The sequence below is a fragment of the Parambassis ranga genome, chromosome 19 (genome assembly GCF_900634625.1).
Source record: "Parambassis ranga chromosome 19, fParRan2.1, whole genome shotgun sequence".
Lineage (NCBI taxonomy): Eukaryota > Metazoa > Chordata > Actinopteri > Ambassidae > Parambassis > Parambassis ranga.
This window is the reverse complement of record NC_041039.1, coordinates 8,904,048-8,925,867: the sequence shown is the minus strand read 5'-3', so window position 1 is coordinate 8,925,867 and position 21,820 is coordinate 8,904,048. Positions and strand designations below refer to the sequence as shown.

Genomic DNA, 21,820 nt, shown 5'->3' with positions numbered 1-21,820 from the left:
AACTCTGGCCCAAGCTGGAGGGCTGTGAAATATGTATGGATATTTACAACCTGCCGACGGATGGATGAGAAGTTTTGTACACAGACGTAAAGCAAATAAAGAAGATATTGTACCTTCTCTTCAACTTAAAAAAATGTTATTCATTTGAGTGGCAAATGATTGACAAGCAGTCTCTCACCATGAATTCATGTTTCATGGAACAAGGCCTAACATCATTTCATTGTGTTCCTATTCAAATATTTCTTGAACCTTAGGGGTGTGTGTGTGTCTGTGTGTGTGTTGGGGAGGGTAACTAATAAATATATAAACACACAGTCATGTGATTGTTTTATGAAAGACAGACAATGATACATGCCATGGTTGTTAAAAACTGTTGTAACACTAAAATACGACGACACTGTGGATTTGTGAAGTCCAAACTCTTTAGAGATGGTTGTGTTACCCTTACCACCTTGATTGGTAGCAACTATTTTTATGAGATTCTTTGTTATTCCACTACACACTTCCTAAACACATGCTGTGAAGATCAGACTTTAATAGATCACAGTTGTTAAATTAAAACATGACACTCGCTGACTCATCTTTCAGTGATTGAAAACATCTCTGAACGGATGGATTCTTGGCCTTCAAATAACCTGCTAATGCTTGAAGTTAAGATATTTTTGCCACTTATATATGCGAAAGTGGATCATTTTACTGAATACATAACTGACAAAGTGAAAATTGACTGATGTTTTGGGTCATATTTACACAGACATTCCACATGTACAAACTTTTAAGCAGCACTATGTAGTAACACAAATGGAGGCAGAATGTGGATTACAAAACTGCCACAGTACACAATACCAATAATGAGGCCAATTATGACCCAGTGAGAATGTCTGTTTTAACTACGGACATTGGAGGTTAACTGAGAAAATAGGGTATGAAAACAATATGCATAAGCAAGGTGAATGAACATCATTGGGGGAAAAAGACAGCAAAACATATCGCACCTGCAGATTAGTCTATAAGTCTTATTGTCTGCAATATATTTCTGACATGTGTTCATGGAACAGGTCGCTGATTAGAATTACCATTTACACCATAAATGCAATCTGAAAGGAACTCCACTGTAGGCAACATTTTTCAAAGTTTAGGTTTGACTGCCTGTGCTAAATGACATGGCCACTTCAAAACAGCTTTAATGTCCTTATTTACGCTGTATCAGGACTCAATATAGACAGGAAACATGTAAAGTTTAACAAACTCAATGACTACTGTTGGAGTCATTGAGTTGACTTCAACTAGACTGAAGCATTTATAACTTATAACAGACAGCCAATAAGCAAAAAAAGTAATGTGGATACTACAAGAAAAAGAAAGAAAAATCTAACCAAAACAGCACATTCATGCTCCGTTTTTTAAATTTAAACATACCTAGTTACTACAATTTAGTGTTAAGTAATTGTAATTTTTGTTAAGTGATTTCAATTTATATATTTTAAAATTTACACCAAAAATAACGGTACTAACCCGTGACATGCTTATATAACCAGAATGGTAATCAATACCAAGCTGGTGTTACACATTGTCACAGTTGCTAAACGACAGACATACCCATTCACTAACACATGACGTTTTCATAACATGAAAACTAATACCATTAAATGTGCTAAGTATTCCGTCAAACATACCACGGTAAAGTCATGAAATGACAACCTGTAAGCTCTATCGTTAGCTCTCCCTCTCAGCTGAGACTTGATAGCTACGTGATAGTTAGCCGGCCAACACAGCAATTGCAATATACGTAACTGTCTTACCTCCACTTAGTTTAGGAATTCTTCCAATTTTGTTGGTTACTTCTGCTGTAATGGTTCCAAAGTCTTGTTCGTAGGTCTCAAAGTCAGAAGACATTGTGACAGATAGTTTAAAAAGGCTAAACTAGCTTTTTCGTTGACAGTTAGCCCAGAATAATAACAAGCATCGAATAGAGCTCCTTCCTTGAGTCACAGTATAATGTGTTCGTCAAGGAATTGGGGCTTTGTTTATTATTCCGGCGCCGATGAAAAGCGCTTATGGAGTAGATAAAAAAATAATATTCACATGTATATATACGGACTGTTGAATACATTCATATTTCTGAAGCTCTGAGACCACCGAGTTATTACACTGCTCCGAATTAACGGAGTCCGTAGGTAGTGGAGGGAAATCGTTTCTGAGACACAATGAGGAAGGTTCCTCTCCGGGCACAGGAGAAATTGAAGAAAAAAACCAAGGAAGTGGCCAGGTTGGTAATTTTAAAGTGACAGCTTTTGTGTCTATTCACAAACATTACGCGTATACATTTACCCAAAACCCTCTGTAATATCTTTATATCCGAGTCTACTCTATACCTCTTGCGACGTAGTCTAGCCTGAAACGACAGTCTTGTTGATGCTGACGAGCAAGCAAGCTAACTAGTACGCTAACTGATGTATCCAAGATGCTAATCGTAAATATATGGTAAGGTAAACATTAACTGCCTATATAGTAGTTATGACACCACAATGGTTTAACTTTTTACTATTTATGCAATTGGCGGAAATCTTGTATATAGTCTATCTTGTTTTCCTTTGTGCGAATTAGCTAGCTTGGTGATATAAGCTAATTAGTTTGTCACTGATTAAATGCTAAGGCGTTGTATTTACATTTGGCTGTACTGATGTTATATCCAGCAGTAGCCACAGCGTGCGTCACGTTTATTAGGTTCACAATGGTTGATTTTAAAGTTGTAGTCAAAAAAACTGTTTTAATTCAAAGAAGTCAAGTCCTAATGCTCCAGGTCGATTTCTAGTTATAACCACCAACAGGTGAGAACAAAGAAGAAAATGTCACAGCGAAAAGTAAGGATGTGCGAAAGATATAATACATCATTTAAGTCAATGAGAGTGGGTGTAATGTTGGACCATTAGCCAGCATTAAAAGGTCACACAGAGCTGTATCAACAGGTTTCAAGTCCTAACAACTAAGTTCTTTCTCTCTCTCTGTCTCTGTCTCTGTCTCTCTTTCGCTCGCAGATGGAAGATTTCAGCCTGTCACAAGGATAGTGTCTTTTGAGGATTGTTAGGGGACAATGCTGCTCTTTCCTAGGGAAAGAAAAAGTGGGAACGAGAAAGCCCCAGTGACTCAAGACCAGGCCAGTTGCTGGGTACTCGGAAGACAAGAAAAAACATGTGGATTGTCCCCATTGTTGACTTTGCAAGATAGCAGAGAAAAAAATTAACACATCGAAGCTTGGTCAATACATATCAGGAACTCAACAGCCAAAACATTAATACAAAAGTTGAAGTAAAAAAAAATGAACTTTTTGTCATCTTTTGTGACATTTGAGAACCTCCATGAGGTTCGAAGATTGTGCCACTGGGGTCCAGTCATAGCCCTGTCTGTCATTGCCATATGCTCCACCATGGCAATTCTGGACTCCATTATCTGGTACTGGCCACTAGATACTACAGGAGGTAGCATTAACTTCATAATGCTAATCAACTGGACTGTCCTCATCCTCTACAACTACTTCAATGCTATGTTTGTAGGGCCTGGGTATATTCCCCTTGGCTGGAAACCAGTAAGAATGACTTAATCTTATCAACTGTGATTGTTAAGTGATGTATTTAATATACAAAAGGTATCTGATATAATTTTCCTAAAACAGGAGAATCTCCAGGATACTCACTACCTACAGTACTGCAGAGTGTGCCAAGGGTACAAGGCTCCCAGGTCTCACCATTGTCGAAAGTGTAACAGGTAAATTACTGTATATTTATTACTAAACAAACGTATTTACCTCATCTGACTGTTGGGACCTAAAGAAAATACAAACGCAAAGAAAAGAAGTACTACAGCTATCCTAGGGCTGGATTGTGCTTGTACATACCGTAGTACATGCCTGGAACAATTGTACAATGGATTGAGGGTTGTGTGGCTTGCTGGTGAACATCTTGCTTTATGTCCTCCCAAACAACTGGTCAATTCCCCCAGTACTCCTCTCCTCCTTTGCCTCCCCTTCCACAGATGTGTGATGAAGATGGACCACCATTGTCCCTGGATCAACAACTGCTGCGGCCACCTGAATCACGCTTACTTCACGAGTTTCCTGCTGCTGGCTCCACTGGGATGCTCACACGCTGCAATTATCTTCATTATGACCATGTACACCCAGTTGTATGAAAGGGTGAGCGTTACTGTATGGTAATGGCCTATTGGCACACTGTCTTTACCTCAGGTATGAAACAGCATTGTTTTTCTCACTGCAGATATCATTTGGTTGGAGCACTGTGAAGATTGACATGAGTGCTCTGCGTCAGTTTCAGCCTCTCATGCCGTTCAGCATTCCCGCGTTTGCTGCCACACTATTTGCCTTAGGTTTGGCACTGGGCACCACTATTGCTGTTGGTATGCTTTTCTTTATACAGGTAAGTTTTTGTGTGTGTGTGTGGGGGGGGGGGGCAAAGCACAAAACTGATAGTTTGGTTGACCAGAGAAAGCAAAGCCAATCATTTCCAATGCGCATACATAACTTCAGTTTCCATAATTACAACATTAATTTGTTTACAATCTGTCCTTTTCAGATGAAAGTCATCCTTCGAAATAAGACCTCGATTGAGTCATGGATCGAGGAAAAGGTTAGCATATCTTATTTTTCTATGACTTAGGTGAAAACTTATGATGTAAATGAGATACATATATAATATATAATTAAAAATGATTCTATCTTCTTTTTTTATAAATATACAAACAATAATCTAGAATATCAAAGTGCTTTTTATTCACATAGTATTGGAGTGTTTAATAGTTTGTAAAATTTGATTGCCAACAATCACTTCCAGGATCGGCTGTCAGTACAATATAGTATTCAGATTACTCCACAGGCATACATCCTTTCTCTTGCCTTTTCCACTAGGCCAAAGACAGAATACAGCACTACCAAACAGGGGAAGAGTTTATCTTTCCGTACGACCTCGGCAGCCGCTGGCTGAATTTAAAGCAAGTCTTCACATGGTCAGGGACACCTAAAGGTGATGGCATTGAATGGCCAGTCCATCCCAAGTGTCACCAGCACACCTTAACTGTAAGTTAAGATTTTTGCTTTACCTGTTACATGTCATATTAAACACCAAGGTAAAAGTCGCATTAGTACAGTAGTAACTTAAACTGTGTCAATCCTCTTCAAACAGATTGAACAACTGAAGCAGAAAGCTGATAAACGAGTGAGGAGTGTAAGTACCTGTCAAATCCATTGTACTATCTATGTGGAGTTGATTTTAATAATCTCAGACACAAATGTGTTCTTGGTTGAACTGTTTACAATGTTTGTGTGCTCAAAGATTGAAAAATGTAACCAGATATAGTGTATATATATATATATATGCCAGGCAGGTGGCTCTAGAGCACTAAAATAACCAGGTGTTGTGTTTGCCTTGACCAGCAGGTCCAGTACCGGGCAGTGGAGGACTATAATGGAGCCTGCTGCCCTCTCAACAAGGGTCTGCAAACTTTTTTTAGAACCCCCTGCACTGAGGAGCCCAGGATCCCCCTCAGCAAGGGAGACACCATCCTTGCCACCCGTGGCACCAAGTAAGTTTATCCACACAGTATCTGTGAGTAGCATTACAAAGTCATTTTGGATTCTGGTTTTATATATTAATTTTTTAGCTACTCACTCACTTACTTTGCTTTAGATGGTGGATGTATGGAGACAAAGTTCTAAGTGAGGAGGAAATGGCAGGTGAGAAAATTATTTTGCTGTTCTTTTTGTTGACTGTAACAAATATGTAACTGTCTATTTACTTTGTTTCGGCTTTTAGGAGGAGATCGTATAAGAGGATGGTTTCCAAGAAGATGCGTGGAGAAGTGCCATTATGACACAGCTGCCAGTGATAACACCAGCGACAAGAAAGTAAATTAATACATGTCAACTGGCTTTATGCGGACCAGGGGAGTTAAACCGAACATTGACTGCTGATACATGCTGAAAATACATCCACTGAAGATGTCATGCCTGACGCTGCAGGCTTACTATCAACAATTTCATACTTTGGTTTTAATTCACAAGTCTTACTGAGCACTTTGCTGTCAGATGTCTTGAGGATTTCATGAGATGGACCAATCCCTTAGGTTCAGTTTGATTCCTCTGACCAAACATAAAACCCAACAAGAGTCTTAATTTGTAAGATTTGCCACCAGGCTTTAATGTGACTTCATTGTGATTACATGACTTTTTACTTGAATCTGTTGTTTTTACTTGTGTTGAAAGCCTGTTTTGCTACTTATGCAATGCCTCTGCCCAGCTAACCACAGGGCATCACCATGCAACTCTTTCTACAGTATGGGGATAATACTTAATTTCTTTTTATTATTTTTGTAAAAACAAATTGTTGGCCTCAAACTAAAAATTGAAAAATAATAATAAAAAAAATCTTCTGCAGGAGTGCTTGTTTGCCTCAGTCTTTGCGGTTGCTATCACATTAACATAATGTTAAGTGCCTTGGGCTCAAGGAATTTAAAATGGGAATTTTTAATGCTTAGAATTGTTTGAAAGGTTTCTGCTCATTATTCTCACAGTTGGTATTAAATAATATATGTAATTATTACTTTAGTATTACAACTAAATATTGTTTATTTTTAGTTGTATTAGATTTTTGGTATTTTTACTTAACTAAAGGGCCTAAATACTTGCTTCACCACTGTTTCTTCCCCAAACTGTATTCAGAGAAGCTTTTTGATTAGACTACTTATCCCATACGTCCCTGCTGCCGCTGCCTCAACCAATCAGGATCCGGGTAATAGGTCACGTGATTCTTCAACCCAGTTCATGTGTAAGAGACTTCCACTAGTGGGTGCTTAGCTGTTATTTAGACTGGAGTAGACTGGATGAGACAGTTCCTTGTTGTAGGGGAGTATCAGGGAAACCATATGCTCAGCAAATATGTAGACAATTATGTCTTTGTACTGCTCGGATCGTCTGTTTAATTCGCCTTAGCTTGCTCAGCTACACACAGGTAAGCGACTGCTAAATTGCACTGGTGCCAGATTGTCAGTTCAGAGCGACTGACTGTTATGGGCCGCACTAAATGTTGTCTTGAACGAAATACAAAGTGCTAACGACAAAGAATTGTCATAAATAACACCTTTATTTCTGCTAAACGTTTTTAGGAGATTTCAGTTTGATTTTGCGTATTTCCCTTCATATTGGTCTTTAATTGCTACTTTTACTAGCAAGGTTGTAGCACTACACCTAGCTAGCTAGCTTTGAGGACGAGTTTTATGAGCAAATGACCCGAGCATTGTGTTAATACTTGTTCTTCTGTGTTCTTTTTTTACAGCTTGCTAGCTAGTGGCCATTAAACATAGTTCAGCTCTATACCCTCGTTATAAACTGCATATTCCTGCTCAAAGAATCTGTCATTTGATGGCTTTGTAAGTGAAGCAACAAATGGCATATATGTGCAGCTGTTTTCCTGCACTCTTAGCACCAAATGGTACTTTGCTGCTGGATATCACTGAGTTTAAGGAACATTTTTGTGCCACAGAATAGGAATGAACAGACATCTCCAATAATTATAAGGAATACTGTGTGCAAACATTGTAAGTGCTAAATTGTAATGTCACAGACAGTGCTTGCTTGTTATAGTGTAACCAATTGTTTGCAGCATCAGTAAAGGGGCATGTTTTTAAGTAACTACATAGTTAACTAGAAAAGCATTTCCCGATGCATTCTCCCTGCAAGTTTGATTGCTGCAGCTGAAGCATTGCTTTGAATGCTGATGTGAAGGATTGCTCTGAATTGCTGGAGAATCTGCAATCTGAATTTAATTTGCTGAAATACAGTTAAGAATTTGAAAAGATGAAGCTGTTATTTTGAGAGAGTAGAAAATCGTAATATCATGAAGATATGAAAGAGACACTTTAAAGACAAGAACAGTATTAAGTCATGACCTTAAAGAATAGGCTGTGATTATACCATATGAAAGGTCAGAGGCTGGAATAATACCATAAGCTTATAAGAAGCACAGGCTGTGTGATTTGAATGTGGAAAAGTAGTTTACAGCTGAAGGATGATCAATATGACACATATAATGCTTAAAAAGTGATAAAGACTACAAATATGGCTGCCTGGTATGCTTCTTGTGTGTCAGCCTGTCATTATGGTAACAGCCCTGCCTGCCATGTTAAACTCAGAGGAGACCTCAAAAACCACTCCAACTTTGAGAGCCTGGCACGTGGAAATGATGTTCGGAATTAGAAATTTCTGAATACAAGTTTGATAGAGCAGTATATCGTGTATTGTATTTGTGTTGTATTGTATTTGTAATTGTATTTGGATTTGTTCAAATGTGTTTCATTTTCAAAATATTAATAAAAATTCAAAAACCATTTAACATTGAAGTCTGTGAGAGAGCTCTTCAATGAGGGTCATCTGCCAAATGTATCTCCTCCTACAAATTTCAAGCTACAGACTCTTAAACGCTCATTAGATGCTGCTCTATCAAAATTGTATTCAGAATTTTCTAATTCCGAATCTTTTCCGCACACCAGGCTCTCAAAGTTGCATTGGTGTTTGAGGTGTCCTCTGAGTTTATACTGTGTTGTCGAGCAACTTCTTGTGATTCTGACGGTGTCCATATTGTTTGTCTGAAGGCTTCAGTTTGGACAAAAACAGAAGTTGTTTAGAGGGCGTTTTTACATTGGGAACGCATTAGGAGGGGGTCAGAGAGACAAACATTGATAAACATTCAGGGTGCAATGGATACAGGCAGGCAGGGCTGTTACCATGGTGACAGGCTAACACACAAAGAAGCTTTTCCACATTAAAATCACACAGCCATAACCAATCTTATGGGTTATAATCTTATTATTCCAGCCTCAGACCTTTCATGTGGTATTTTCACAGACTTCATACTGTCCTTGTCTTCAGCTTCTTCATAATATTAAAACATTTTCTACTTTTTTAAATAAGAGCTTCATCTTTCTAAATTCTTAACTGTGTTTCAGCAAATTAAACTTGGATTGCAGATTCTCCAGCAATTCAGAGCAATCCTGCACATCAGCATTCAAAGCAATGCTTCAGCTGCAGCAATCAAACTTGCATTTTCTTCAGGAAATGCCCTTTTCTAGTCGTCTTCTATTGTCTATCATTATTTCTTGACAAGTATGCAATTGCAGAAAAAGATGCTTGAGTAATTTCAATATATGACCAGCAGAGGGCGCGGTGTGTCAACATTTTTTCCATGTCATAATGACAGTAATTTATCAGTGTTTAGAGTTGGTGTCAACATTGGCCCCATAAAAAATCCAGTATTAGTCAGATTAATTTGCTTGATGCTCAAAGATTAATGCTGCTGGACCGGACTAAAGTTGACAAGTTTAATTAAATTTAACAATCACAAAACAGTTACTAAAACTATTTACGTGAAAATTGTGGATTGGTATTAGCCATTACAACTCTATTCTTCTAGGGATGCACACAAGCAAACATCGTAAAGCAAAACGTGTATCATAAGGTAAATTATGGTAACCAATAATGTAATACAATCCAGGGCAGAAGAAAAATAACAATATAGTGACTGCCAGTATTGTAACATTGATACAGATTTGATACTGGTACAGTGTGCTGGGATATTCTCTTAATGCTGTCATGCCATCAGTGTTTCCCCTATATTCTACTAGCTCACAATGTGGCTAGTGGCTATCACTGATGTGGTTCTGATGTTTTTGTAAAACACAGTATTTCACTTTGCACTTACTAGTTTTCACTTTCTTATTCTTCCAGTGCTTACAAACCTCCAGTGACTTCTCAAGTACCCTGGCTACAGTGAGTCCCTGTGATTTCAGCAAGGAACATGTCCATGTTCAGCACAGGCATCCTTGTGCTGACATCTCCTCTCCACACCCTCCCCTTACGCATCGTTCCAGTGCTTAGCTCAGCCGCTCAGCTTGTAGAGCGCACACTGTATGTCCACCTCCATCCTGGGCTGAACCTGGGAGGAGGGAGTCAGCCACGCCCAGTTTTTATTCCACCTGTAGTTGACCTGTCTACACTTATTACCCGCCTTTACAGCAATGCAGCGGATGTATGTGGGCACCTGGATGTTCGTGTTTTGCTGACAAATGTGCGTACTCAGTCTGCAGGCTGCAGCGGGAGCGCAGCTCCAAACTGTCCCTTCCCCACACCACAATCTCTGTCTCACTCCCCGGAGGTAGTGCTAACAGATTTTCCCCTGCAGGACCTTGGTCAGTCCCATCAAGTTACTCAGTGTCTGCAGAAGTACACCGGTCACTGTTATGTTTGTAGCCCTAGCATTTCTTCAGTGTTGCTTCACCCACAGCTGAAGCTGAAGCTGCAGGTGAAAGAGAATGAGCTGAAAGATGCTGAAGAAAAAGCCGAACCAGTGGAGACCTACAGTGATGTGGTTGTCGGGGGGACATTTGACCGACTTCACGGAGCCCACAAGACCCTACTCAATATTTCATGCCTGCTGGCTAATAGAAGATTCCTAATCGGTGTGTGTGACCAAGCAATGCTAAAAAGTAAGTTGAGTATTTTCAGTGTTCTCACCCAGGCATATGCATTACCTGAAAACTGAGATTCTTCTGTTTGGTTGTAGAAAAGGTGTTAAAGGAGCTAATCGAGCCCTATTCTGTACGAGTCCAAAGACTGCACGAGTTCCTACAAGACATCAAACCCTCACTGCAGGTGGAGATCGTGCCTCTTGATGACCCATTTGGGGTGTCCATCACTGACCCCCTGCTGCAGTGCATTGTGGTTAGCGAGGAGACTAAAAAGGGAGGCGAGGCTGTCAACATGAAACGCGCCGAGAACGTGAGTTCACAGCGCTGTTGGTCCATTGTTTATGAGATCATGTCACTTTATAGAAGAAAACAAAGCTTTACAGAGTTGCATATTGGTCCATGTAGAGTACAGGTGACTCTAGGCTAATCACAGTTTGCTTCCTCAACCAGGGTCTTCCAGCTCTTGTTCTTCATGAGATCCAGCTGCTTAAAGATGCCCACCATACTGAGACAGAGGAAGAGAAGATCAGCTCCTCTAGCTTACGTTCTCGTCTACTTGGCACACTCCTTAAATCACCAGAAGTAGGTCCATGGCCTCTGCTCGTGCTTTATTTTCCTTATAAGTGGTGGGCTCAGTGTACCTGAGAAGATAAGTGTTATGTAACATCACACCTCAGCAAGATTTAAAGGAGGTTTAGCTGATTTTTGGAGAGATCATGCCGGGTAGAGTGAAGGACAAACAGAATTTATACTGTCACATTAATGAGTTTAGAATCTGATAGAACACTCCCTTGTAATACAGAGAGGAAGAAGAGTATCTTCCTTTCTGCATTTTTGTGGTATTTTCCTTTTATCTGTGTCAGATTATCATTGATCCTGTGTCCTAGAACAAGTCCCACCTCTCCCCCCTTCCTTATGTGATTGGGCTGACTGGAGGCAGCGGCAGTGGAAAAAGCTCAATCACCAGGCAGTTGGAGGCTCTTGGAGCAGTTGGGATTGACTGCGACAAACTGGGCCATGATGTTTACCAACCCGGTTCAGCATCCTATCACAGAGTACTTGAAGCATTTGGCTTAGGTAGGGAAGCTGCCTCAACTGAAGATGTATGGTTTGATGTTTTGGACACAACAGGTCTACTGAAGATAAACTATAGTACAGGAGGTTCCTAATACCTTTTTGTCTGTTTCAGATATCCTGAATGAAGATAAAACAATAAACCGACGAGCTTTAGGAAGGAAAGTTTTTGGAAACAAGGTGAATTAATGTAATTTAGTATGTGTAATATAACACTTCCGAGTGAATGGGATACTTATCAGTAATGCTTTTTTTAATGCAGGAGCAATTAAAAAACTTAACAGACATTGTGTGGCCCGAGATTGCACTTCTGGTAAAGAACAAACTCAGCCAAGCCAGAGAGGAAGGTACTATAACAACCTTTAATACTTGAACATGTGTTGTGATTGAGCAGGGAAGATCAACTGTGTATTCATTAAAAGTTTCATTTGCAGACTGATTTTCCTTTTCCTGTTTTCTGCTCACATTATATTAATGGGAAGTAACGTGATTCTTTGCTCCATGCAGGTAAACGAGTGTGTGTGGTAGATGCAGCAGTTCTTCTGGAGGCTGGCTGGACAGACTTGGTCCACGAGGTCTGGGTCACCATTATCCCTGAGGAAGAGGTAATATGTTTGCATGGAGCTACATAAGAAAAAAAAGCTTCTAAGGTCTAGCAATGTAAAAAAAAATGTTTCCATGAGGGCAAAGCCAGTCACGTTTTATGTATTGTTTTCTATAAAGGCGGTGTTAAGGATAACAGAGCGGGATGGTATGTCTGCAGAAGATGCTCTGCATCGGCTGCAAAGTCAGTGGTCCAATGCCAAGCAAGTAGAACATGCTAATGTAGTGCTCAGCACGCTGTGGGAACCAGAGGTCACTCGGAAACAGGTTAGAGACATATAAACTATGTCGTCATGTTCACATCTCTGCGTTACATCAATCGTGATGTGCTATTCTTTATTTTAAAGGTGCTGAAAGCATGGAATCTTCTTCAGAAGAGAATCCAACAGAGACCAGAGGGACAGTAGGACAGTAGTTCTCTGCATCGTATCAGCAGTACAGCACCGGGCACAAATGACTAAACCACATCAGGAAATGCTGCCTTAGGAAGAAGTTAACAAGACACAACAAGACGCTCCCTCACTTTGACTAGTGCCTGAATGACTTTTTACAAACTTTAGTTTTATTTCAAAGATACTTAAGATGAATGAAAAAGTGAACTTCACTAGTTGAATTTTCAGTCTAGAATTCCAGTTTGGGATTAATAAAGTGTAACCGAAGAAGTGTAGGCTGGTTTTTATCCAAAGATTTATTTTTAATGAATGGCATGCCAACCCTTGTGAACTAATTCAAAATGTTTGGACACCTTGTTCTGTGCAAACCGTAAACAATATGAATGTTTTATGGAAAACGTAAGAGAGAAGCAAGTTAATATTGTAAGATTGTGTGATTGAACTGTAGAAAAAATGTTTTATGTGGTTTTAATTTAGATTAAGATTAAGAATTACTTTATTAATCCCTGTAGGGGTTGTACTACCAGCAGCATACATCAAAAACAATCAAAGAACAATAAATACAATATATACAGAAAAAACTCTTATACACATACACACAACAGCAGTCATGTGAACATAATGTAACTGAGAGGTTGAGAAGTGCACCAGATGATGCATTACTCCATGTTTGTGAGCACAGCTCTGACTCTGACAGATGAGTTGTAGAGTCTGATGGCAAAAATGACTTCCTGTATCGTTCCTTAGAGCAGCGGGGTTGCAGGAATCTGTTACTGAAGCTGCTTCTGTCTTTAGGGTTATTGATGATTGGTGATAAATTACCAAATAAAGGTTATTTCAGTGTAGAAACACATACAATAGGTAATTATACAAATACATTGGGCAGTAAAAACATAAACTAACCAGGGTATAATTATAAATCAATGTTGACACAAGGAGGAAGTATTGGCTTTTGTTTGCTAAGGCTTGTTCAGTGATTTCAAAATGGCAAATTTCATTTGTTAACCAAGTAGGCTGCTTTACAAACATCAAACAATAAAAGGTTGTAACCAGTATGTAATCTGCTTGTTTCATGTTTTTAAGACAGGATAGTAGGCAATATAAAATAAACCGATGAAATCAGCATCAATTGAAGAATGCTTGTATAGCAAAGAATACTAATAGTAGGTTCTACCGAGATTTGAACTCGGATCGCTGGATTCAAAGTCCAAAGTGCTAACCATTACACCATAGAACCATCCGATCGGTTTATGACGCTTTAATCGTTTTCCTGTTAGTGAGTATTAGACGGCGTAATTGCATGAATTTTTGTCATGATAATACACTTCACTATATTAGACGCTATACTGTACATTTTAACTTTTGCATCTGCTGTGTGGAGAAGATGAGGAATACATAGTACGTCATCATTTTAATCAACCAATCAACGTTATAGGCTGTGACCAAAACACGGAAGCAGCGCAGCGTCAGAGAAAGGAAAACTTAGGCCCTTTTCTTCAGAATGTAAACACAGTCTACCACGTCGTTAACATATACAATTTCAAAATAACAGGCCAAATCGGTTATATTGCTTGTTCTAGATGGGTTTCTCTTGGTTTCGCGTTTTAGTGCCGCTTGGTTTTGCGGTTTTCTCGGTTGCTGTTGCAATCAGCGGAAAAACTCCGGGTAAGTGGCTTTTAAATGCTGAATGTGTTCAATAATGGGATCGCTTAAACGCTCCGCTATAGGAAAGGCAATGTACCGCTTGTCTGTCTTGACCATAGATGAAACCTGTAACGGTGCCTATTGCCTATCAGCGCCCCCATCTGGCCCTCTGGCTTGTTATGTTTCTTGTGTAACCCCGGGATTTCTCCACAGACATGCCGCCCACTCTGCCTGCTGCCCTCGGAGTCTGCTCTCTGGCCGGGATAGCGCTCATTTGGAGAAACATTAGTTCAATGGCAAAGGGTGAAAACCGCACAATAGGCAGTCTTTTCAGCCAGTATGCGGCGGTAAAGGTGGTGGGTTGGCTGGGAAAACGTCAGAGAAGAAACCTTGAGAGCGACACTGTCAATGTGAAGCAGGTCCAGGAAGAGACGCTGCTGAAGCGCCTGCGTAAAAACGCAAACACATGTTATGGAGGACAGTATGACTTCAGCTCAATTAAAGGTAAGGAGAGAAAAGAATAGTGTTTATGGACAGATGTCACCGACTCAGTGTGCACAGATGAGAAAACTAGCTGTGGCTCAGTTTTCAGGCTTATTGTGCAGCCCCCACTTCCACAGCCTTGCACCAATTTTCTTTAAACTGATCAATCGCTTTGTCTATAAAATGTGGAAAGTGTGAGATAAAGTTTGATCATTTGCTTAAAATAGAAATAATGACAGTAAAAAACTTTTGTTTTTCTTAGACAGTGATGCCTTTAGAGCTTCTCACCCCATCACCACATATGAGCACTATCGTAAACTTATTGGGCGCATCGCAGTTGGGGAAGAGAAGGTGATCATTGCTGAGAAGCCTCAGATTCTGGCCATGACCTCTGGGACATCAGGACCCAGTGCCATGCTACTGAGCACCAGAGACACCAATACGGAGTTCTTCCTGCAGGTCAGGCCTTTGCTCTGTGTGAATGTTTTTTTCTCTGAGGTATTCTAAATTCTAACTGTGATAACACTATAACCGAAAACTACACATGTGTGTGTCCATCAGGGTGTCACTGTGTGTTTAGATGCCATGCGACAAGCATTTCCTGAGACCGACAGCCTTCAGCGCACGACAAAGTTCTTCTACACTCCTACTTTTCAGCAGTCTGAGGCTGGCATTCCCATCGGACCAAACTCCTCTACGCCGGCCTCTTCCCGTCACATGCTCAACCTGTACACAACACCAGCACCTGCCTTTGAGGTCTTGTGTTACTTCTTTGTTCCACCTGCTTTAGACATTTGTTATAGGATGGCTGATAATAGATTAAAATGTCATCTGTACCTCCAGGTTCCCAGTGAGAAGGACACTCTGTACCTGCACCTTTTGTTTGCTCTAAAAGATCCCAGTGTGGGAACGCTGGAGTCCAACTTTGCCTCCACAGTTTTCTATGCTTTCACCTCCCTGCAGGTACATGGTTGAATGTCATGTAAATACATTATTAGTCACCCAACATATATTATACTTTTATTTGGTATTTGGCATGTTACTCTCTGTTTCATTATGTGTCATATGACACTAGTGTTTAGAACCTTCATGTCAGACATATTCATTTTTACTGTTGCATCTTTTATAAAGTTGTCATTTTCATCCAGCAGCGCTTTCTTAAGATTTCAATATCTTTCACGCATGCCTTGTTTCTGTCTCACTGGGACAATTTCTAGTAAAGTGGTATGAAATTTTGAGTCAGGCGTCAAGCTCCTAGTGAATGAAGAAAAGTTGTGTTAAATTTTTCATGAATAAATGATTAGAAAAGTAATTTCCTCCTGATATGTTCTCCGTCCCACAGGAGCATTGGCAGGAGCTTGTGGAGGATATTGAGAGAGGAAAAGTCAGCAGTGCTTTGTCTCTGAAGCCCAAAGTAAGATCCAGTCTGGAAGCGCTAATGAAGCCAGACCCAGAAAGGGCTGCTCAGCTCCGGGCCCACTTCCAGGAAGGCTTCAGGGGGGTTGCCAAGCGCCTGTGGCCTCAACTCCACCTGGTCCTAGCAGTGGACTCGGGCTCTAATCAGATCTACGGTGAAATGTTGAGGGAGACCTACTGCAAAGGAGTTCCATTCTACTCGCCCTTCTATGCTGCTACAGAAGGTACTTACTGTTTCATCACACAAAACGGCTTGCACTGAAACCCAAAAAATTGCAGGAGGGTAATTTCAAAATAAAAATAAAACGCGGTGCAGATAAAAGTGTTTAAAGGTACTTGTAGTGTTTACATACCTGTTCATGTGGTCTCCCACAGGTCTGATAGGGGTAAACCTGTGGCCTCAGGATTCAAAAAGACAGTACTTGCTGTGCCCTCGCTCAATGTTCTGTGAGTTCCTGCCTGAGAGCAGCCTAGAGGAGGAGACGCCTCACACTCTGCTGATGGAGGAGGTGAAAGAGGGGGACAACTATGAGCTTGTTATCACAAATGCTTCAGGACTTTTCAGGTCTGATTTCATTTCAGAAATCTATATATAATTTGGCAAGTGATATTTTTAGTATTTATTCGGTCCATCTATGTATAATATGTGTATGTTATTTTCTAGGTTGCTGTAAATTCATATATGTATCACACTTTGGCATCTGTCATAGAGATGGATTTGTTTTGGCTGTCCCTGGCTTTATCTGGAGTTTAAAAGATTCAGACCAAGGCTTCTCTCACTTTTTCTCCCGTCTGTGGTCCTAGTGCTGTGTTAAAGGTTAATTACAAATTAATTCAACAAAAAGCTGTGCAAGTGAAATTATGCTCCATAATTGCTTAGTTTCACTGGTGATGTCATTGTTGTTGTCAGTTTTGCTTGGCTGCACTCAACCCAGAATGAGCTGCATCTCACAGAATAATGATGAAGATGTGGGAGGAGCTTTGGCTCTGTCAGACACAGAGATTTGCAGTTGAAAATCAGGGTTCTAATGAACATTAGATGTGTTGGACAACAACATAACTGACACTGGTGATTGATGTGTTGCAGATATCGCATTGGAGACATTGTGAAAGTGGTTGGATTCCACAATCAGTGTCCTATTGTGGAGTTTCAATACAGGTATGGTATGGCTGATCAGTGCATCAGACATTATACTATGTGTAATGTAAATAACCAGTTCAGCTTTAGCCAGATGTTTCCTCTTCGCCTTCGTCTCCTGTCAGACGGGGTCAGATGCTGAACGTCCGAGGGGAGAAGGTGTCTGAGGCATTGTTCCTTGACGCTTTGAAGAAAGCTGTTGCTCAATGGCCAGGAGCTCAGCTGGTTGACTATTGCTCTGCTGAAAGCGGCATCCTGGGTAAGATGTTGAAGAGTTGCAGTCACAGCAGAGTTTGGAATCTGATAGCATTTGTGTCTTTTTTTTCTCGCCATAACTAATCTTATTGTGGTGTTGCAGGAGATTCAATAGGCGGCTCAGACCCTCATTACCAGGTGTTTATAGAGCTAAAAGGTGTGAGGAATCTCACAGAGGAACAGCGGTATAAGGTAAGACCAATCCTAATGTTGGTTGCCAACAGACACTCATGATATTCCTCTAAACACTCTGTACTTTTCTCTCCTCCCTTCCAGTTGGACATTTGTCTCCAGCAGGACTCGGCCGTCTACAAGTCCTTTCGTATCAAAGGCAGCATTGGGCCAATGAGGGTGCAGCTGGTGGCAGAGGGTGCTTTCAAGGAGCTTCGTAAGCAGATGATGGCTTATTCCAACACCTCACCGAACTCATTCAAAATGCACCGTGTGCTGCGCAGGAAAGAATACGCTGACTTCCTCTTAGGAAAAACAATTTCCTAAAATGAGACAAAGCTTATGGATGCACTGTAGTGAGAGCTGACTGAATGAGAAGTCTCCAATAATTTTGTGCCTTTGGGAGCTTTTAAACTTGACTTTAACTGATGGTTCCTGGAAAAGCTGGTAGCATACACAGGGTTGAGGTGTATTTTGCTGGTAGATGTCTCAGCAAAATACCACTAGGGGGTGCTAGTCTTACATGTAAATTTTGCACAGCAGGCATTGCTGATGTTGTGTACTTCAGGTCAGCAGTTAAGTGCTTGTTGTCCTAACTAAAGCATTGCAGTCTTGGTCATAGCTCTGACTGTGAGTGTGTTCAGCTGAATTAATACCCTCTTATTGCTAGTCATCAACTAACCAGGAAAGCAGCAGGTTTTTTTAAGCAGATTTATTAGGGAGGTTTGCTCTCAGAGATGTATAATAGGGAGCAACACAAGCATCCTTGTTATCTGATTTTTAATTTGGACTGAACTCTGTCAGTCTGCTGTGTTGTTGCATGGCATGCCTTTCTCCTGCAGGCCTCTCCATTCATAAAGTGGGCTATTATTTATAGTAACGGCCTATTTCAGCAGCGATTGGACACTTTTTTCTTCTTTTTTTACTTGGCTTTAAAATTTAAAACCATATGTATTGTTGTATTGCCACATGTTTGAAAATTAAATGTTTTGGCAGAATTGTCCGTTGAAAATTTTTTTTTTTTACGGTGAAATAGACTTTGTGAGTGGTGACTATAATATACTGATATAATGAGACACTGGTAGGTAATTCTCGCAGCCATGTTTGTTTACTCTTTACAGATTGTCTTCTTCGTCTGTTTCATCTGGATGGGTGTGAGTCTTCCTCTGTCTCTGTCTGAATATCCTCACATGCCCGGAGGATTTACAGGCACACAAATACACTAAGCACACACATCTGCTCACGCACAAGTTAATTCAATGTAAACAGCCAAGATTTGAGAATGACAGGCCTGATTCCTCAATGGGTTAGCTGAGGGAAGGACGGAGGATGAGTATAATTGAGAAAAGGCACACGACATATTGAGTGAATGTCGCGCTGAGAATTACAGAATAGAATAGAATAGAATAGACTTTATTAATCCCTTTGGGAAGGTCCCTCAGGGAAATTTGGGTACCAGCAGCAATACAACACCGATAGTCAGAGCAAGAGTTAAATAGAATAAAATAGAATATAGTACAGTAAAAAATAAAAGATAAGAGGAATTATGTACAAAAATTGCACAGCAGCATAAATGGAATGTGATATAGTGCAGTAAATGTAAACAAACATTGCACAGCAGCATAGATGGTACAGATGTATTATTGCACATATAAATTATTATGTACTCCTCCCTCCTCCCCCTCCTGCCAAAAGCAGAGTTGTAAAGTTTGATGGATCGGGGGACAAAGGAGTCTCTGAGTTGGTCCTGCTCTTGGGGAGGAGCAGCATGTGACAATGTTGAAGGCTCCCAGTCTTCGCAGGAAGTACAGATGGCTCTGGCCCTTCTTGTACAGGTGATCTGTACAGCATGTCCAGTCCAGCCACAACCCGAGGTACTTGTAGTTGCCTACAATCTCCACCTCGTCGTCCCTGATGGTCACGACTGGACGTGGCTGTGGGCTGGAATTCCTGAAGTCGATGACCAGCTCCTTCGTCTTTGAGGTGTTAAGCTGGAGATGGTACTACACTTCTGTACTCATCCTCTTTATCATCCCATTACATTATGGGTAATGTCGTTGGGTTAATATTTCACCTGGCCATCTGTGCGTCACACTGTCATATTAGACTGCAGAGCAGATAGTGAGCATGTTTAATGGATTAGTCTCTTTATTAGTGACAAGCAGAGATGCATGAACTACAAGAAGAAAGGACAATGAGAGGCCATTAAAAATAGAAAGCAGTGAATGGCTGCCAGTGCTTAAATAGGATCCGAGAGGGGGAACAATACTCTCTTACAGTCTGCAAGCCAGACTTTTACTTTCACTGTCCCCTGTCACCACCCCGTCCCATGCACCCCCCCCCTTCTCCATATGCAGCTCACCTGTGCTGATGGCATAATTTGAATAATTAAATCACATTTTGAACCAGCACACTTTGTACAAATTCAACAGAAATATGTTCAGTTTTTTTCTTTCTTTAATTAACCCCTAAAATGGCCTTCATGGTTTTAACTAGTAGTCGCTTCTGTGGCCTGGTTAGTCTTATCTAAGATTTTGCTGTCAGTCAAGATCAGAATAGAGATTATACTTTATTTTGTTTTGTTTTTTTACCATAAAGATTAAAAAGGTCATTTCAGGCAGGAAGAAACACCCACACATCTGCTGAACTTTTCCGAGTTTACCATCACCCCCACTGGAAATGTGTTTATTTTTACACTTCATTTCTTTACTTGACTCAAGAGTTATAATTTTATTTTACAGGAGAGGATGTTTTTAAGTCAGATAAACACCACGAAAAACCCAGTCTTTACTGTTATTAGCTGATAATTGGAAGTTGCTGGTGCCGAAAGGTGTTTCAAAATGATACATTGCTTTTGTAGCATCTCTTCTAGGTCTTTGTCTCGCTTCTAGATGAATCTGTACAATTGCTGGTTTCATTCTTCGGCTCCATATAAATCATAGTGACCAAAAAGAACATTTGTGCTGAAGCAAAACTATTGCTGAAACCCTGTTTTAAATTAACAGAATAAGATAATATGGAACTGAAGATAACATTCTTTTAATACAGTGTCTTCTGACTGTCTTTATATTTGTTGATATACACACCAAGGGACAGGTGACCACCCCTATTTATCAGGTTTCTTAATATAGTTTACAACATTTAATATTTAATGCCAATGCCATTAATGAAGTTAATAGCCACGGGTCATATTTCCCTGATCACACTAATGAAAAAGCCCAAATTCTTTAAGGAAAACAGATAGGATGCGATCACATCCCTGATAAGCACCTTCAGCTTTCCCTGTTGGCTAAGCTGTGTTGTTTCTTGGTTCAAACTGAGTTAAGTTTGGTGTGTCATGAAAAACATCTCCAGGCTTATCCTTTTAATCCGCTCTTAGCCGCTTTCATCCCAAAGCTTTAATTCCTTCATGAGGGTACTGCAGGGGTTGAGAGGCTAACAGGGACCAGCTCCATGAAGAACTGACAGGTTTGAAATAAGAGAAATCTAGGAACGGTGTGTTTTAGTGCTGACAACAATAAAAAATACATTCATTAGAATATTTCTTTCTTACCACCACCACCACTTTGACAATGTCCCCCAGAGCCAGACATCCATGACGAAAGTACAATAGCACACAGTCCAATTGAATACAATAGCATTCATTGACCAACATGCAGGTGATCCATCTTTCCGTGATTTGCCGACATGCACACAAAAGCCATGTGCTGATAGTAGCACTGTGGGGTGTAATGGTGCTGTCAGTTCCTCCCAAAAGCATCCTCTCTCCATCTTTCTTCCCTTCTCTCTTCCTATACCCCCACCACAGATTAAAACAGGTCCCCACAGAGGATGCCGGCATCTCATTGGCTGGGATATCACAGGAGCTAGAGAGAGAGAGCGAGAGAGAGAGAAAGCAGCGAGCAAGGGAGAAAGCTCAAGGAGATGCAACTACTCTGCCCCAGCATCCTGACAGATCACTGAGCCGAGGGATGCCAGAAGTGTAGACACATGCTCTGTCTTTTTTCTTTGTCAGACAGGTTTGTAGATAGAAGCACAGTGGACTTACTGGATAACTTCCTCTGCAATGCTGCTGGGATCAGGTGCCAACAAGCAACAGCTGGTCTGACTGATC

At 40.5% G+C, this 21,820-nt stretch overlaps 4 protein-coding genes and 1 non-coding gene across 7 annotated transcripts in view; 3 read left to right on the top strand and 2 right to left on the bottom strand.

The window, feature by feature from the left end:
• Window positions 1-2,013, bottom strand: part of vti1a (vesicle transport through interaction with t-SNAREs 1A) — a 96,284-nt gene extending 94,271 nt beyond the window's left edge. For both annotated transcript variants that reach the window (XM_028430609.1, XM_028430608.1), the window contains exon 1: window positions 1,803-2,013. In XM_028430609.1, coding sequence (XP_028286410.1) covers window positions 1,803-1,896 — 94 coding nt within the window. In that variant the 5' untranslated portion in view covers window positions 1,897-2,013. The remainder of the gene's footprint in view (window positions 1-1,802) is intronic.
• Window positions 2,014-2,104: 91 nt separating this feature from the next.
• zdhhc6 (zDHHC palmitoyltransferase 6) lies at window positions 2,105-6,448 on the top strand. 2 transcript variants are annotated; one of them, XM_028430607.1, is made up of 11 exons: window positions 2,105-2,269; window positions 3,039-3,586; window positions 3,674-3,765; window positions 4,033-4,192; window positions 4,275-4,433; window positions 4,590-4,643; window positions 4,922-5,089; window positions 5,196-5,237; window positions 5,450-5,595; window positions 5,700-5,746; window positions 5,826-6,448. In XM_028430607.1, exons 2-11 carry the CDS (start codon window positions 3,320-3,322, stop codon window positions 5,924-5,926), a joined length of 1,236 nt encoding a protein of 411 aa, XP_028286408.1. In that variant the 5' UTR covers window positions 2,105-2,269; window positions 3,039-3,319; the 3' UTR covers window positions 5,927-6,448. The 2 variants fall into 2 exon arrangements, with proteins under 2 accessions (XP_028286408.1, XP_028286407.1); XM_028430606.1 differs by having other exon boundaries at window positions 2,109-2,269; window positions 5,447-5,595.
• Window positions 6,449-6,850: 402 nt separating this feature from the next.
• Window positions 6,851-12,869, top strand: coasy (CoA synthase). The gene is made up of 10 exons (XM_028431647.1): window positions 6,851-7,019; window positions 9,791-10,548; window positions 10,626-10,840; window positions 10,981-11,112; window positions 11,418-11,607; window positions 11,720-11,784; window positions 11,867-11,951; window positions 12,112-12,209; window positions 12,328-12,474; window positions 12,555-12,869. The coding sequence occupies exons 2-10, from the start codon at window positions 9,861-9,863 to the stop codon at window positions 12,612-12,614; spliced, it is 1,680 nt and encodes a 559-aa protein (XP_028287448.1). The 5' UTR covers window positions 6,851-7,019; window positions 9,791-9,860; the 3' UTR covers window positions 12,615-12,869.
• An 895-nt stretch (window positions 12,870-13,764) lies between these two features.
• trnaq-uug (transfer RNA glutamine (anticodon UUG)) lies at window positions 13,765-13,836 on the bottom strand. The gene has a single exon. It is a non-coding gene; the product is annotated as a tRNA-Gln (tRNA).
• A 209-nt stretch (window positions 13,837-14,045) lies between these two features.
• Window positions 14,046-18,704, top strand: ghdc (GH3 domain containing). Its single transcript, XM_028431645.1, has 11 exons — window positions 14,046-14,264; window positions 14,457-14,747; window positions 14,989-15,185; window positions 15,288-15,482; window positions 15,570-15,689; window positions 16,069-16,366; window positions 16,518-16,707; window positions 17,230-17,301; window positions 17,406-17,539; window positions 17,639-17,727; window positions 17,812-18,704. The coding sequence occupies exons 1-11, from the start codon at window positions 14,180-14,182 to the stop codon at window positions 18,031-18,033; spliced, it is 1,893 nt and encodes a 630-aa protein (XP_028287446.1). The 5' UTR covers window positions 14,046-14,179; the 3' UTR covers window positions 18,034-18,704.
• The last annotated feature ends 3,116 nt before the right edge of the window (window positions 18,705-21,820 follow it).

Coding starts and splice junctions, on each gene's coding strand:
- zdhhc6 (XM_028430606.1), top strand. CDS start 3,320: ATGAACTTTTTGTCATCTTTTGTGACATTTGAGAACCTCCATGAGGTT. Junction 4,193..4,274: donor ACACCCAGTTGTATGAAAGG/GTGAGCGTTACT, acceptor TTCTCACTGCAG/ATATCATTTGGTTGGAGCAC. Junction 4,644..4,921: donor AGTCATGGATCGAGGAAAAG/GTTAGCATATCT, acceptor CTTTTCCACTAG/GCCAAAGACAGAATACAGCA.
- coasy (XM_028431647.1), top strand. CDS start 9,861: ATGTCCATGTTCAGCACAGGCATCCTTGTGCTGACATCTCCTCTCCAC. Junction 11,113..11,417: donor CACTCCTTAAATCACCAGAA/GTAGGTCCATGG, acceptor CCTGTGTCCTAG/AACAAGTCCCACCTCTCCCC. Junction 12,475..12,554: donor CAGAGGTCACTCGGAAACAG/GTTAGAGACATA, acceptor TTTATTTTAAAG/GTGCTGAAAGCATGGAATCT.
- ghdc (XM_028431645.1), top strand. CDS start 14,180: ATGGGTTTCTCTTGGTTTCGCGTTTTAGTGCCGCTTGGTTTTGCGGTT. Junction 14,265..14,456: donor AATCAGCGGAAAAACTCCGG/GTAAGTGGCTTT, acceptor ATTTCTCCACAG/ACATGCCGCCCACTCTGCCT. Junction 16,708..17,229: donor AATGCTTCAGGACTTTTCAG/GTCTGATTTCAT, acceptor GATGTGTTGCAG/ATATCGCATTGGAGACATTG.